We start from the raw sequence: 14,118 nt of genomic DNA, 5'->3' as shown, positions 1-14,118 counted from the left end.
AGAGTTCCATTTCCTTGTGTCCGTTCGGTGGGGAAATACTTGTATGAAAATCCCAAGGGTATGAATACGCCATGAGAGTAATGAGTACTGAGCAGACTCTGCTGAGCTGTTTCCGCGATGCCAGTTGATCCAGAGAGCGAGTGTAAAGCCTTGGCTAGTAGGAATGCTATCTACCGCAAGTATCCGTGAGCATTTGAAAAGGTTACGTTGAGAAGGCGTATTGCTTGCCCCGGAGGTGCGGGGGGCAAATGACTTGTATCTTGCTGATGCGCATCGCATCCGGATCCCATGTGGAGTAACAGCTTCGAGTTAAGTATTTTGCATAGTATAATGACTTTGAACTTTGAAGTATCTGTCAGAGTCGTGAATTGACTGTTATGTACTCGTGTGAACTCCGCTTGTATAGCAAGTTGGCTCGAATTGAACTAAAGAAACACCTCAGGACCTCAGGTAACCTGGTGTGTTCGCCAACGTCTTGGTGACTGACACGTTCGTCAGGGAGTAATAATCCTCAAGCATATCGATTCCATTCTTCGGGAAGTGATTCAGGCATGACGCGTGATGAGCTTTCGTTGCCACGGGCCACGGTGGCACGACCACCCCACCAGGTATTTGTCCGAATTACTATGAAGGCATCGAAAAATGTGGAGAATGATGCTGAAACTGGCCCAAATTCTGAGCGTGGAAGGAAGATCCTGGATCCATTACAAAGACTGAATCGGACCAAGGTAGAGACAATGCAGTCCGCATACTTTAAGTGAGTGCATCGATTCCTCTCCGCTCCCGCACAACAAGCCAGTTTCACGAATTCAGAAGGCATTTCAGATTAGCTATGTGGAGACCGGGAGAACTCGCCAACAAAAGTATTTCATACCAGGGGTTCGCAGATGTTGGTGACGGGGCCGAGTCCCCGGATGCCCTTTCGAGTTACCACATCCATATGGGCTACAATGCACGAACTACTTCACGGTTCCTTCCGATGACTCTCTTCCTCGTCAGCAATGAACTCGACCTGCCCATTTTTCGTGATAGGCAAGACCGTGTGCCTCTCCCCGGTCAGAATCCCATTCTACTTTTCTCTGCACCAAAATATGTTCGGTGACATTCCAGACACCTACGTCGCACTTGGTGCGCCAGTGCTCGCTTTTTGGCTCATGTCTCTCATGTTCTACTGTCTTGACATCTCTGGCTGGCGATGGCTGGATAAATATCGCATTCACGAGTCCGAGGAAGTCAAGTCCAAAAACTTGGCGACGCTTTGGGAGGTCGCACGTGCTGTTATATTCCAAAATGTGATGCAGGCTCTGATAGGTTTTGCGTGGTTGGCAGAACCGCCAGTGATCTCGGTTGCGCGGTGTCAGAGCGAGATGGAGGGCTTGGGAAGAACGCTGGTCTTAGTCGTGCGAGGTCTCTTTGGGGAGGAGACGGGGATGAAAATATTGGAGCAGTGGGGGCCTGGGATGACCCATTGGCTGTACTGGTGGGTAATCCCAGCTGCACAGATATTCTTCGCGATGTGGGTGTCATTTAAAATCTGGCTTGACCTCCCTCTAATGAGTCTCCCAAGGTTCACCGTCGATACCTGGCAATACTTCATACATCGCTTGATGCACACAAACCAATATCTCTACAGAAAGGTTCACTCAGTGCACCATAAACTTTACGTCCCCTATGCCTTAGGGGCATTATATAACCATCCCTTCGAAGCCCTTTTGATGGACACGCTAGGCGTAATCATTGCAGAGCAAGTCACCCATCTTTCTGTACGACAAACCATTTTCTTCCTCGTGTATGGTATGTGCAAGGGTGTCGACGATCACTGCGGATACAATTTCCCATTTGATCCCTTCCAACTGATCAGCAGAAGTAACTCAGACTATCACGACATACATCATCAGGTATGTCCCTTTACTACCACCTGTCCTCGAAAGCAGTATTTAGGAGGCGTACAGGCCGTCGGCATTAAGTCGAATTTCTCACAGCCTCACTTCATCCATTGGGACGTACTTCTTGGCACGCGCATGACCAGAGAAGACATTCAAAAACGCGGACAGAAAGTAAAGACGACGTGATGCATCAAACCCGATTATGGCATATAGAGATCTGAAGTTTGGTTTTCGCCTGTATGATCCTAGGTTCTCTCTCTCTTTCCTAGGTTTTGTGTGGCGGTTACAGACCACCGACAGCACTCCCTGCTATACCATGTGATTTATTCGTACCTTATTCTTACCTTATGGCAGTCTCCCGTTTTGACCCACGCTGCAACGTACTTATTTCACGTGCTACAGAGAAAAGATATAAAAGCCCTAGTAGATAGTTAGATAGAGACTGGCAAATATTCTTGCAACTAAGTTATTACCTGGTGACATTGCTTCATCGTCTTGAATCTTTCCCGTGTGCCTTCACTTCAAATCTAAACACAGCGGTCGTCACATTATTTACGATGATTTTGGCGATGATATTCTGACTTTCTTGATCATGGCCTCAGTTCACACATGCTGGGCCACAGTGAGAACGAGGGAACGTTTCTCATTCGCAAATTGACCAGGACACACTTGAAGGAACACGAAGACCCTGATTGGCACACTACTTGGCTTGCCAGAGAAGTTTGCACCCAGCCTCTTTGTCCTGGAACCAATTCAAGCAGGGTTGCTATTAGTACGCCCTTTGTACATTGTCCGAGTCATGCCACCGCTGACGCCTTTATCCTTCGAGATTTAGTTACTTGTTCCTGTACAGGATTTGATGAATACAATAGTTTCTCTCATTTTGAATCACATTATTTATATCTGTATCGACAGCTGCAGGAACATCACTACTCCCACTTGCCCTCAACTCAATCCGTTACTTTTACGTCACATGGAGACTCACTCTGGGACAACGACAGGTAATCTTTCTCTGTGAAATTTTGTAAGAACTAGACTGATTACTTCTACAGGTCCTCATCGGTCATCGATGACACTTCCTGTTTCTGCAGATGGAAGCGAGACTGCCCTCATTGAGCAGTGTGGCGCTCATATTGGCGAAGACACGGTTGCATCATCCGAGTCCGTGCCCGCCCTTCGCTTTCAAAAGAATACTCTCCCCCATCTCCCAGTCGAGATTCTTGCGAATATATTCATGTACATCGTATCAGAGGAGGAGAGTTATATGGGCGTATCCAACCCTCGCGGTGCTCCTGCGTGTCTGGCGGCCACGCACGTCTGCAGGTACTGGCGCGAAACCGCCCTCGAGTGCTCGACTCTTTGGGCATTCATCGATGGCGTCTCTGCTCAGTGGCTATCCACCATGCTGGAGAGGTCGAGGAAAGCTGCCCTGGTCGTCATTTACAATGATCCCAAACCGCTACGACAATGTGGCTTTGAGAAAATTCTTTTACAGTTACCTCGAATCAAATTTCTCCAGTTGTGTCCATCTCCACCGGAGGCTGATCGCATTTTGGACTGCTTGTCATCGCTACCCGCACCGTTGCTTCATACATTCAAATTCGTGGTCTTTGGGAACGCAACATTCGCTAAGCCCATATCAGACACCATTTTTCAAGGAAAAGCACCCCGACTTCGGAGCGTCCAGCTCGTGCAATGCTATTATAGTTGGACATCATGTATTTTCAGTGGGCTTCGCTCTCTTCATATAGGATTGTCCCCTAAGCGTAGTCCTCTGTCGCAAATCCTCTCGGCTCTGAGACGCATGCCTGAATTGGAGCTACTTACGCTTGAACCTCGAAGTTTCAAACACTCTAACGCGCCCTTCGATCAAGTTGCACTCCCTCGGTTGAGAAGGATGGAGTTGTCTAACTCTACTATCCACACTGCTACATCCTTCTTTTCACATCTAGTCCTTCCCGTTGATGTCAGGGTTGTCCTAAGCCTCACGAAAATCGAAAGCGCTCAAAGTTTTGCTGATCTATTTTCGGTCATACACAAGAATCATGACGAATCTGTTCCCGTCATTCGGTCCCTACGTGTCAGCCTTTTGCACGACCTTTTCACACTCCGGTTCAGCACGTCAATACCTGAGCATCCGTGGGCCCCTCGTGACAGCGACATACGACTCTCCATTGCATTCTTACACAACTCATGGATCACAAAACCAGACATCTTATTTGACATTTGTCGTATGGTCCCGCATCGCAAAATTCAACATCTGGTTGCGTCCTTCCCCGGCCTCGATACTACAGAGGAGTTCTGGCGCACGGGATCAGTAGACCTTCCAAAGCTCGAAAGTATCCATCTGGACGACACCCCTATTCAAGGCTTGCTCCTTGCGCTCCTGGCTAGAGATGAGCGGCGCCATCCAGCGTATCCCTCGCTTCGCGTTTTAGAGCTTGAGAATATCAATTTAGGATGTAAGGAACGTTTGTTTCTTGAGCAGGTTCTCACTGTGCTCCGAGACGGCCGCGGTGTCGGCATACACACGCTCCGACTGACGAGGTGCAGGAATCTGATGTGCGATGATGTGGCGCGACTTCAGACAACGGTTTTTGTCGATTGGGACAGGCATGAAGATGCATTAACGGACACCGACGGTGGTTGTCTTTGCCACAGCTGCAACGATAACAATTCTGAGTAATATGATTTGAATGCTGTTGTGCTTTCCGGGGACTTAGTTTAACATGTCCGGACCTAATATATGTATAGACACTTGTGAGCATGTTACCAGGGCACGGTGAGAACAAAGAACGCCGACGTGGACCCAATCACAGCTTTCACATGCACACACAGTGCGTCGTCACTCAAGCAAAGACGACCGTTCTCGGTGAATTTCAGGTATTCATAAGGTAGATACAAATGCAATGCTCTACTCAGATAATCAATTAGTAAGAGATTTAGATAGCAAGGGCCCGCGTTGGTACAAGAGACACAAAAGTGCGCATACAATCACCAGTCGGTTGAGAGGTGGCGACAGTTCGTAATGGTTCGGAAAAAAAAGAAGCATCAGATCTCATGAGAGTAGTCCGAATTTTTAGCATTCGTAAGTGGGTCGTTTTGATAGATCTAGTTCAGTGTGCGCATCACTGCTCGTTGAGGTTGTTTAAAAGAGTCGTCAGACATCGTTTGGTGACCATGTCTCCCTATTGATCGGTATCAGTAATGCTCTCTGCTGAACAGTGCACACGAACCTTGAGAAGCACGCTGAACGTCTGATCACGCAGCGGTTCAGGGAGACAAGCCCTCAGCGCTTCCCTCGCTCTGTGAATTAAATCAGCCCCGCCTACCCGCAAAACCAAACCAAACCAAACCCACCTCATATTATCACTGAGCCTCAAATAACACCTCACCACATGCTTCAACAGCCTAACAGCCTGCGTTTCCACCAACTGATTCACCATATTACTCAAAACCGTCCCCACGGCATAAAACCGCTCGTAAGTGTGGCAAATGTACGTAAGACCCGTTTCGTCGAGTAGGATCTTTTGGACGATGAAGATGGCGACTGTTTTGGAGAGCTCGGAACCCGTTTCCATTATACGGAGACAGAGGGGAATGATTTCGGTTGAGAGGAGGAAGTGGATGACTGTGTTATTGTCGTTTTGCTAAAGGTACGTGAGATTTTGTTTAGGATTTGAATTTGAAATCGAAGGGGGATATGGGGAGGTGAGGGGGAAGAGGGAGGGGAAGAGACGAACCTTGACGAGGGCGCCAATAACGCCTAGGGAAGTGAGTCTGAGGTATTCAAACGGCCGCGTTTTCGAGGTCGTGTTCAAGAACGGGTATAAAAATAACGGGATATGTGCTGTTGTCATAAATAAAAAGTCAGCCCGAACCCTACCAACCCAACCCAAGCACAAAGCCCACCATTCAAGAACAACTGTCTCGTATCCGGATGCGAAGCCACGCACTGGAGTAACGCAAGGGCATTGCACACTCGGTTCGATACGTGTGCTGTGAGGTTAGGAGGGGAGAGGAGGGGGTAGACGGATACTATTTCTTGTAATAGCGCTGGCATGATACCTGTACATTCCAAACATCAGCGTGCGACACCACATTAAACATCAATGAGCGCCAGTAAACCAAAAAAACTCAATCAAAATAACTCACCAAAGGAATGCCAAAGCACCAACGCAAGCTCCTCATACTGCTCTCTCTTCTTACTCAACTCCAGCAATGCAGCCTCGCGCGCATTAGGATCCGTAAGGTCAATAACTAGACTATATATTTTGCTCTCTTCTTGAAGACCCATGATGTGTTGGTGTGGGTGCAGGGATGGCGTATGGCTCTGAGTGTGGGTGTGGGTGTCGGAGTATCCGGATAGCGCAGACCCCGCTAGGCGCTGCTGCTGCTGTTGTTGCTGTTGCTGTTGCTGGTATGGGTTGAACTGTCCAGCATGCTGGAGGTATGAGAGCGGTTTGGGGGAGATGAGCCCCGCCATGGCCATGGTTTTTGGGAAGCGTGGTCAGTGGATGTGAACAGCAAGGAACATGTTTACGCTGGAGCGATTGCCCTGATGTGTGTTTGCTTAGTAAGCTATCTTTGTGACGGCCCGGGACCCTACAGCAACAAATCGCGATTATTAATGGGTTGATAGTATACGCAAGTCCAGGCGTCGTATAGCATGTAAATCCACCACAGACTAGCCAGCAAACTAGCGCTAAATAGACGAAAGACTGGAAAAGAAAGAAAATGAATTGAAAGAAAGACTCGACCCCCTCAAAAACCAAGAAGAGCCAAAGAAAATCCAATAAACTACAACGGAAAGCTCATAGAACAAATGGCGATGAGTGTCAGAAACGAACTTGTTATGTGTCATGTTGAACAAATCGAAGGTATCCGGTGAGCAGCGCACTTGAAGTGAGTTGATAAGGAAAGTAAGCAACAGCAACCAAGATTAGCTCCCCGAAATGAGTGAATGGGGCATGTGTGGGAATCGGGTGCCGTACATATCGACAAGGTACATGGGGGAATATTGCAGATACATCGTCAGCGGTCGTCATTTCGTCTGGCGGATTGGGGTTGGGGTGGGGTACGGATCATGAGTAGTTCTTCTCCAGGACCCGAGGCATCTTCTCCATTCGGACATCATCGCCATCAAACTCGCTTTCGTCGTGCTCATGTACGACGCTGACGCCCTCGACCGGTGAGTCTGTTACGGGTGTTACAGGTCGACTTGATACGAGTCCGCCTGTGGAGGAAGTTGCAGTGATGGTTGATACGATCTGTTGATTCTGGGGATAGTATGATCGCCGGAGCATCTTCTTGAAGTCATATGATGCAAACCTATGTCAAATTAAGAGGATGCGAGGAAAAACATAGTGAAAGTGCGCACTGCTCTTCCATTTGTCTCATTTCGGTGCTCAGCGTGTTAACATCTCGTGTCTTCCGTGCTTTAGCCTTTAATGGATTGTCTTCGAGCAACAGTTCTTCCAATTCGTGTGATGCATCAAAGTTTGCCTTCTTTGACTGCGGGGGGATTTAGAGAGTGGATACTATTCGGACTAAAAAAGAACCCACATCGGGAGTGAACGGTGGTGGTAATTCTTTGGATTCAAGTGCTGCCCAGTCTATCGGTTGAAACCAGGGGTGTCGCTGCATTACTTCATAACCATCGTTTTGCTTGCATGTCAGTCTTTTGGAAGGGTCACGGTCCAAGAACTGAGGGAAATCAGCACAATATAGCAGGCAGTATGACCAACTCACCCCTTTCAACGCCATCATGCCTGCTCGCGAACACTTCTTATCGGCGTCATCAGGAAAGCGTAAGCTGTCTTTGCTGATGCTATGGGTCAAGTCGGCGTTTGTCTTGCCGCGAAAGGGTCTCCGACCAAAGAGGAGCTCGTATGCGCAGACGCCCAGACTCCACCAGTCGATCGGGTAAGTATAGCCGCGTTTAGCGAGAATCTCGGGAGCCATGTAAGCCATGCTACCTGCAATGCCAGTAAGCATGCGGCGCTCGCTAAAGTGAACAGCAATATTGAAATCTGTGAGATGGGCATGTCCCCGTTCATCGAGGAGGATGTTATCCGGTTTGAGATCGCTGGTGAGGTAATTATGAAAGGGTAAATAGATCCGGGATCGGATTATACATACCGATGCATGATTCTGTGCTCATGAAGGAAGGCTAGAGCTGAAGCTATTTCTGCAACGTAGAAGCGTACTGTATCCTCTGGCAACGAGCCTAACCGTTCGAGGTGGACTGGGTTGAAGCGGGCTAAGCGAAGAGGACGAAGAAAGCGAGGGCAACGTACATCTAAGGTCACCACCAAGCATGAGATCCAAGACGAAGAAACAGTTTTCATCATCTTGGAATGCATAACGAAGGTTAACGACAAATGGATGGTCAATCTTTGGGTGGAATAAGTGGGAAATAAAGACGATATGGCAAGATACTGACCTCCTCGAGTAATTTCCGCTCCTGAATGATATTTGCAACTGCTTTCATCTTTACGCACTTTGTCTTGTTGATATATTTCAAGGCATACAACTCTCTGGTCTGTTTGTGTTGGACCATTCGGACCTGGAGCCTTGTTCGCTTTGTCAGCGAAAACTGAGGTATGACGGATACTGACCTTTCCAAAGGCGCCCTTTCCGACACATCTCAAGAGAACAAAGTGAAAGAGATTAACGTCGCCTTCAAAATCGACCGGCTATAAGGATGAATGAGTTAGTTCGAGGTAGAATTAAGGCAAGGATACCTGAGGTCGACAGCAAAGGGCGCCCATAGGGTATTATATGAAGGGTAAAGAAGAGAAGTAAGCTTGGTTGTGCGTTGTGTCCGTCGTGGTCGTCTCAGGCAGATATTCCTGTCACGCTTAGTGTGACGTTGTTTGATGCGTAGTTATTTAATTTTTGTCACAGACTTATTTTAGGCATTCATTACTTCTTCCATGACAATACCTCCTCTAGTCGTATTTGGGCCCTCGGGAGTAGGCAAGGGCACTCTCATCAACCGTCTCATCAAAGAATTTCCAAATTCTTTTGGATTCAGTGTCTCTCGTACGGAGGCTTTCCTTCTTAACCCTCTCACACTGTCACTTAACTAGTTCCCATCCCAAAGATACTACCCGCGCTCCACGCCCTGGTGAGATAGACGGCAAAGCATACCATTTTACCACAACCGATAACTTCAAGAAACTCATCTCTGAGGCCGCCTTCATCGAGCACGCCCAATTTTCGGGCAACTTCTATGGTACTACCATACAAGCCGTACAAGATGTCGCAGCAACAGGCAAGCGGTGCATCCTCGATATTGAAGTTCAGGTACATTTCCTTGACTTCCCCTTCTAGGCCGATCTTCACCATACCATATCTTAGGGTGTACGACAGATCAAGCAGACGCCCCTGCATGCCACAGTTGTCTTCATCTCCCCACCCTCCATGACCGTGCTAAATAAGCGGTTGCGTGGCCGCGCCACAGATTCTGAAGACGCCATCCAGCGTCGTCTCGCAATCGCACGTAGAGAGATCGACTATGCTCGTGAACCTGGTTCAGTCGACTACGTTGTCGTCAATGATGATCTTGATGCAGCATATCAATTGTTAAAGAGAATCGCAAACGTAGAGTTAGATGTGAGTGGGGATCGGATGCCTCCCTTGGATGATTAGATTCTTCTATTTATACCCTAACCTTATCTGTGCGGTGATGATTACAATGTACTATATCATATAAAATTTTCTATCTTCCGTTACCGCCTTCAAATACTTTAATGTTGAGGCCTAATCGCTGTATCCCAAGGCAGTCGTTACTGGGACGAGTTTGCAGATGCCGTAACTTATTAGTAATAGTGTCTGAACTTCGTGGCTCTGCACGTTTCTCTTCACTTCCATCCCGTTTACAAACGTATCAATCGCATAGTCGCCTGTGGCATTGGCCGACGCTAACGGTGTTTACTTTCTCTCGGTATCATCTGCCATCTCGCCCTTGTCAACTCCACTGACAACGAAGGCACCGCATGCATTCTGCCCTGATTGGACACCAGCCCGACAACGTGCATTCAGCACCATCACTAGGCTTTCGTTAGTCCCAACTTTTTCACAACAACCGACCATGACAACTTTGAGAAAGAAAAACAACTCTCTTAGTCTTAATGCGTCCGACATGAACCATCAGTAATAGTCCACGCATCCAAGAGATGGAGGGCAGAAATACTAGGCAGTGGCACTCATTCACTAATCTGATGACTTTATACTGGAATAACTGGCAGAGCGCTCAGCGTCCATGTCGTAGGTGTTGCCCTGTTCGCTGTCTTCTTTTCAGCGTATTTATCGTACAGACCGCCCTGGTCAATGTCCGTCGGCAGCGCAGGAGGCAGACCTGCTACCACTACGCGGCTAGCTTCAGTCATGATAATCTGCTCAAATTACCATAATGTGGTCATGTCTCGACGACGCATTCGCATCTTCATCGCCTGGTTGCGGCTCATTGTCAAGAAAACTGCATCTGGCTCATACAAAATTCTTCTGTCTTCTTGCGACTTATCCGGCGCTGGCAAGATGTCATCAACACAAAAGAGAGAACTTGTGCTCCACCTTATAGAGCCCCTTATGAATAAATATTTTTTCCAAATCCAGGATAGCAGAAGTCGTTGATAATCTTTTCAGGCAGTGCTAACAAGATTTATGAATGCTTCTTGTGTAGTACTCTGGTAAGTCCAAGTACGAAAGTCTAGTTGATTGCTTCTGATACTATATTCGTTGATTCCAGTTCGATATACGAACCGAATCTGTGAGCACCCCATCTTCTGATTGCTCTGTTAGCTGACACTAAATTTTTAGCATCTGGACAACCAGGTGTCCGGTTTGAACCAGGACCACCGTTTTCCCAAGATTCCGGCGCTAGATGGAAAGCCTTTTTGTTCAAGTGATAAATTTTGTTAGGTCTGGATTTCCCGATGCTCATCGCAAGGCTCTTGACACGATACAGGTCGACGATAGCATTTTCGAATGGAGTGTCGTGCTAATCTAGTTGACAGGATTTACTGTGAATGGGATAGATACACAATCTCCGCAAGTTGTGCTTCTTGTTGACGAAATCGATGTCCATGCTAGTCTAGTACTGTGATACTTACTGTCCATATCAGCTTCCTCACGGTCCCATTCGTCCAGACTCGAACGTCTGCAATCCTTATATTTTATCTGTCTGCCCTTTGTGCCACGGGCTCGTTAGTGGTTACACTAGTCTTTGCCAGACAAGTCAATGGCAGTGCGATACCCTCAGAGACGTTCGGTAAGCATCCTCTTCAAGCGTTTGACTTTTGTTCTTGATTATTCCGCCAGACTCCGCTCTTCATGCTTGAGATACTATGTTCTCCTGAGTGCGCTCAGTCTACCATTTGCATTCCTGATTTGGGTGTGCTTCTAATCAGATGCGACCTATGGGCTATTGCACCGTCAACTTCTCACACGAAACACTCATCATTTCATTTCTGATTATACCAAGGTATGTTTCTAATCAAATACTCGGTCCATTAGATCGTCAATTTCTCACACGAAGCTGCCAACTCATCGATTCACTGATATTGTAAGGTGAACTAGCATGTCTTGGGCTCAACTACAATCCTTCCCCATGGTCTTCACTAACAATATCGTCTTAGGTATATCGTGCATTATTGCCCTTGTTGTCGCTTCGGGTTTGACTCGCAGACGCGTCTACCCTTTACCTCTGCCGCCTGGCCCTCAGCCCTTACCATTTTTTGGTAACGCGCTGCGATTGAATACTAAACGACCTTGGCTCACATACACTGCGTGGGGAAAGACATATGGTTGGTAGCAGACCCATGCCCTCTTTGCCAAGATCTTAGATTCAATTTCATATGAAAAATCATTCGCTCTCGCATGTTTGGCATCGACTTGATCATCATCAACTCTGAAACGATCGCGCGGGAGTTGTTGGACAGGCGTTCTGGGACTTACTTTACTCGCCCTGTTATTCGCACCAACGAATTGTATATATTGCCGGGTTTCATTCATTTTGTTCTTTATCAACTGAAGATGCAGAGCTGGAGGGTCTTTCAATCCTGCATTCCTTCCGTATGGAGAAACCTTCGACAACATCGCAAGATCTTCCATCAAGTCCTCAGGGCCGAAGTCTCGGTCTCATACCGCGAGTTGTACTCTCGCCACGCAAATGAACTAGTCATCAATCTCTTAGGTGCCACTAGCGACCTACTACAGCATCACACTGAAGCGTATGTACCTAGTCCAATGGTGTCATTGTGATGTATGGTCCGGTTGACGATAAATCTTTGTGACAGATACGCGGCATCCCTAATCATGGCTGTGACATACGGACATCTTGCTCATGGACATGAAGACTCATTTCATTCTCGCACGCTCGAACTCTTTGATATTGGCAAACATACTACTTCTCCTGAGAAGGCTGCCATGTTCACAGCCTTTCCTTTCCGTGAGTACCTTTGTTGACGACATGATTTTGAACATTCAATATAAGGTTGCAGTCGAAAAGTTGCCATTTTGGTGCTTGGGTCCAGTATTTTCCCTGATGGGACGCAGTAGAGAATTATCCCAACAACTTTTGAACGAGCCCTTTAACGAAGTGAAGGCACAGCTAGTACGTCTGTGCAGAGTCGTGGATGGGAATTTCACATGATCTGTTTGCGTGAAGGCAAATGGCACCGCTTCACACTCATTGGTCGCCGACTTTCTCAGTCAACCTCACGATGACGCTGACGAAGATACGATGAAGGCTGTTGCGTCGATGGGATTCATAGGTACGTGATTTTTCTACCAGGACTGAATTCATCCATTGACAGGAATACGACATCTTAGCTGGCATGGACACTGTGAGTCGCTACTTCAGCAATGCTGATTCTTACTTTGATGTCCCGCAGGTTGCATCCGCATTGGACACATTCCTGCTGGCCATGGTGCTCTATCCTGACGTCCAAGCACGGGCTCGCGCAGAAATTGATCGAGCTGCGAAGCACGATAAAATGCCGTGCCTTGATGATAAGGTGTCACTGCCCTACCTTGATGCCATCCTCCGCGAGGTCTTGAGATAGCATCCTGTCGTCCCCCTAGGTTAGTCTGCACTAGTATAACTGTATTTAAATAGTCGATTCCTTGCACAGGAATTCCACATGCGACACTAAGTGATGATGTTTACGACGGATACTTTATACTCAAAGGTTCGAAGTTGTATGTGTAGAGCTGTCGTCGACTTATCTGTAGTTCAATCAGGTGCGGTGGTGATGGTTAATCAGTGGTATGTCATGTTGGAGTGCATGTAACGGTGGCTCCAGCTGAGCGTGGCTCAGGGCACTGTCTCGGGATGAAGACGTGTTTCCCGATGCATCGTGTTTCGATCCAAGTCGCCATCTGACAGTCGACGGAATGCTGAGGGACCCTTTTGTCAACCATTTTGCCTTCGGCCATGGCAGGTGAATATTTTACACTTGCTATCATGTTCAATCATTCACCAATCTTTGCAGGCGTATTTGTCCTGGTGGGCTGATTTACAGTTGATCTGGCTGCGCTGAAGATGCCAAATGCTCTTGGCAGGTCGTTGGTTTGCAGAGAACGCTCTGTGGACTGCAGCTGCTACCATACTCGCTGTCTTACGCATCGATCATGCTAAAGACTCAAACGGAGACAGGATTGAGGTGAAGCCGGAGTTCACTACCGGTTTGGCGGTGTAAGTGGCCTAGTATGTATTCAAGAACATGTGGCTGACTCTGCGGAAGACGCCCTGAACCATTTCATTGCTCGTTTGAAAGCGTGAACATAGCGAGAGAAAGACACCTCCGAGCAATGATGGATTCGAAGTAGTCTTCGTTTGTGCTGCTGTGTGTGATCAATATATATATATGACATCAACGCCGTGGCCGAAAGCTCAAATGAGTGCCCATAGAAGAGTGAAAAGGTTATAAACGTGCTTCCACTTATGACCCGTTGTTTAGGATCAAAAGTTCTATCGAGCGCGTTTGTATTTCCGATTTGGGGTGCTTCTAGTAGGGTACGTAGCAGTTGGCTCATTCTTCAGCATATTCTTTGCTGCAGCATTGTTTATTGTGATTTCCCGCAACATTATCGCATATCCAGTTTAGGCTGCCATAACCACTCTTGCAATATGGCTCACTGGGTGCCCACATCAGCACCCTGAATAATTGAACAACATCTCAGGCCATGTATCTGGACTGGTCTCTTTGTGGATAGTCGGGGA

The 14,118-nt window shown here is 47.5% G+C and overlaps 6 protein-coding genes across 6 annotated transcripts; 4 read left to right on the top strand and 2 right to left on the bottom strand.

The window, feature by feature from the left end:
• Positions 1–910: 910 nt before the first annotated feature.
• Positions 911–2,385, top strand: HD556DRAFT_553055 (fatty acid hydroxylase superfamily-domain-containing protein). The gene has a single exon (XM_041310933.1). It carries the CDS (start codon positions 1,002–1,004, stop codon positions 2,070–2,072), a length of 1,071 nt encoding a protein of 356 aa, XP_041159268.1. The 5' UTR covers positions 911–1,001; the 3' UTR covers positions 2,073–2,385.
• On the top strand, positions 2,378–4,769 carry HD556DRAFT_1527908 (uncharacterized protein). Its single transcript, XM_041309364.1, has 4 exons — positions 2,378–2,658; positions 2,722–2,887; positions 2,939–4,625; positions 4,690–4,769. Exons 2-3 carry the CDS (start codon positions 2,746–2,748, stop codon positions 4,570–4,572), a joined length of 1,776 nt encoding a protein of 591 aa, XP_041159267.1. The 5' UTR covers positions 2,378–2,658; positions 2,722–2,745; the 3' UTR covers positions 4,573–4,625; positions 4,690–4,769.
• HD556DRAFT_1379198 (cell differentiation family, Rcd1-like-domain-containing protein) lies at positions 4,720–6,471 on the bottom strand. The gene is made up of 6 exons (XM_041303183.1): positions 6,042–6,471; positions 5,799–5,954; positions 5,630–5,736; positions 5,247–5,536; positions 5,123–5,192; positions 4,720–5,074 (listed from the first exon to the last, which is right to left on the bottom strand). The coding sequence occupies exons 1-6, from the start codon at positions 6,376–6,378 to the stop codon at positions 5,015–5,017; spliced, it is 1,020 nt and encodes a 339-aa protein (XP_041159266.1). The 5' UTR covers positions 6,379–6,471; the 3' UTR covers positions 4,720–5,014.
• HD556DRAFT_1379194 (kinase-like domain-containing protein) lies at positions 6,472–8,744 on the bottom strand. The gene is made up of 9 exons (XM_041303182.1): positions 8,633–8,744; positions 8,507–8,584; positions 8,332–8,454; positions 8,186–8,282; positions 8,028–8,133; positions 7,638–7,974; positions 7,452–7,592; positions 7,267–7,400; positions 6,472–7,217 (listed from the first exon to the last, which is right to left on the bottom strand). Exons 1-9 carry the CDS (start codon positions 8,657–8,659, stop codon positions 6,971–6,973), a joined length of 1,290 nt encoding a protein of 429 aa, XP_041159265.1. The 5' UTR covers positions 8,660–8,744; the 3' UTR covers positions 6,472–6,970.
• Positions 8,745–8,824: 80 nt separating this feature from the next.
• HD556DRAFT_1481326 (P-loop containing nucleoside triphosphate hydrolase protein) lies at positions 8,825–9,809 on the top strand (the record flags this gene model as incomplete). The annotated part of the gene is made up of 3 exons (XM_041308631.1): positions 8,825–8,933; positions 8,995–9,197; positions 9,252–9,809. The coding sequence occupies 3 exons, from the start codon at positions 8,825–8,827 to the stop codon at positions 9,540–9,542; spliced, it is 603 nt and encodes a 200-aa protein (XP_041159264.1). The 3' UTR covers positions 9,543–9,809.
• A 1,962-nt stretch (positions 9,810–11,771) lies between these two features.
• HD556DRAFT_1444360 (cytochrome P450) lies at positions 11,772–13,594 on the top strand (the record flags this gene model as incomplete). Its single annotated transcript, XM_041306774.1, has 11 exons — positions 11,772–12,124; positions 12,191–12,342; positions 12,395–12,507; positions 12,562–12,667; positions 12,726–12,739; positions 12,788–12,946; positions 13,012–13,084; positions 13,137–13,161; positions 13,214–13,336; positions 13,388–13,401; positions 13,458–13,594. The coding sequence occupies 11 exons, from the start codon at positions 11,772–11,774 to the stop codon at positions 13,592–13,594; spliced, it is 1,269 nt and encodes a 422-aa protein (XP_041159263.1).
• Positions 13,595–14,118: the final 524 nt, after the last annotated feature.

Source organism: Suillus plorans, assembly GCF_016647745.1.
Source record: "Suillus plorans strain S12 chromosome Unknown HD556scaffold_35, whole genome shotgun sequence".
Taxonomy (NCBI): Eukaryota; Fungi; Basidiomycota; class Agaricomycetes; order Boletales; family Suillaceae; genus Suillus; species Suillus plorans.
The sequence above is the reverse complement of the archived record's forward strand: the minus strand, read 5'-3'. Positions and strand labels throughout refer to the sequence as shown.

Excerpts from the sequence above, each read along its gene's own strand:
- HD556DRAFT_553055 (XM_041310933.1), top strand. The coding sequence starts at position 1,002 with ATGAACTCGACCTGCCCATTTTTCGTGATAGGCAAGACCGTGTGCCTC.
- HD556DRAFT_1379194 (XM_041303182.1), bottom strand. The coding sequence starts at position 8,659 with ATGGGCGCCCTTTGCTGTCGACCTCAG. Across the intron at positions 8,455-8,506 it reads GAAAGGGCGCCTTTGGAAAG|GTCCGAATGGTCCAACACAA; the intron begins GTCAGTATCCGT and ends ACAAGGCTCCAG. Across the intron at positions 7,593-7,637 it reads GCATGATGGCGTTGAAAGGG|TTCTTGGACCGTGACCCTTC; the intron begins GTGAGTTGGTCA and ends GATTTCCCTCAG.
- HD556DRAFT_1379198 (XM_041303183.1), bottom strand. The coding sequence starts at position 6,378 with ATGGCCATGGCGGGGCTCATCTCCCCCAAACCGCTCTCATACCTCCAG. Across the intron at positions 5,537-5,629 it reads TTATTGGCGCCCTCGTCAAG|CAAAACGACAATAACACAGT; the intron begins GTTCGTCTCTTC and ends ACGTACCTTTAG. Across the intron at positions 5,075-5,122 it reads CGTTCAGCGTGCTTCTCAAG|GGAGACATGGTCACCAAACG; the intron begins GTTCGTGTGCAC and ends ACCGATCAATAG.
- HD556DRAFT_1527908 (XM_041309364.1), top strand. The coding sequence starts at position 2,746 with ATGAATACAATAGTTTCTCTCATTTTGAATCACATTATTTATATCTGT. Across the intron at positions 2,888-2,938 it reads TCACTCTGGGACAACGACAG|GTCCTCATCGGTCATCGATG; the intron begins GTAATCTTTCTC and ends TTACTTCTACAG.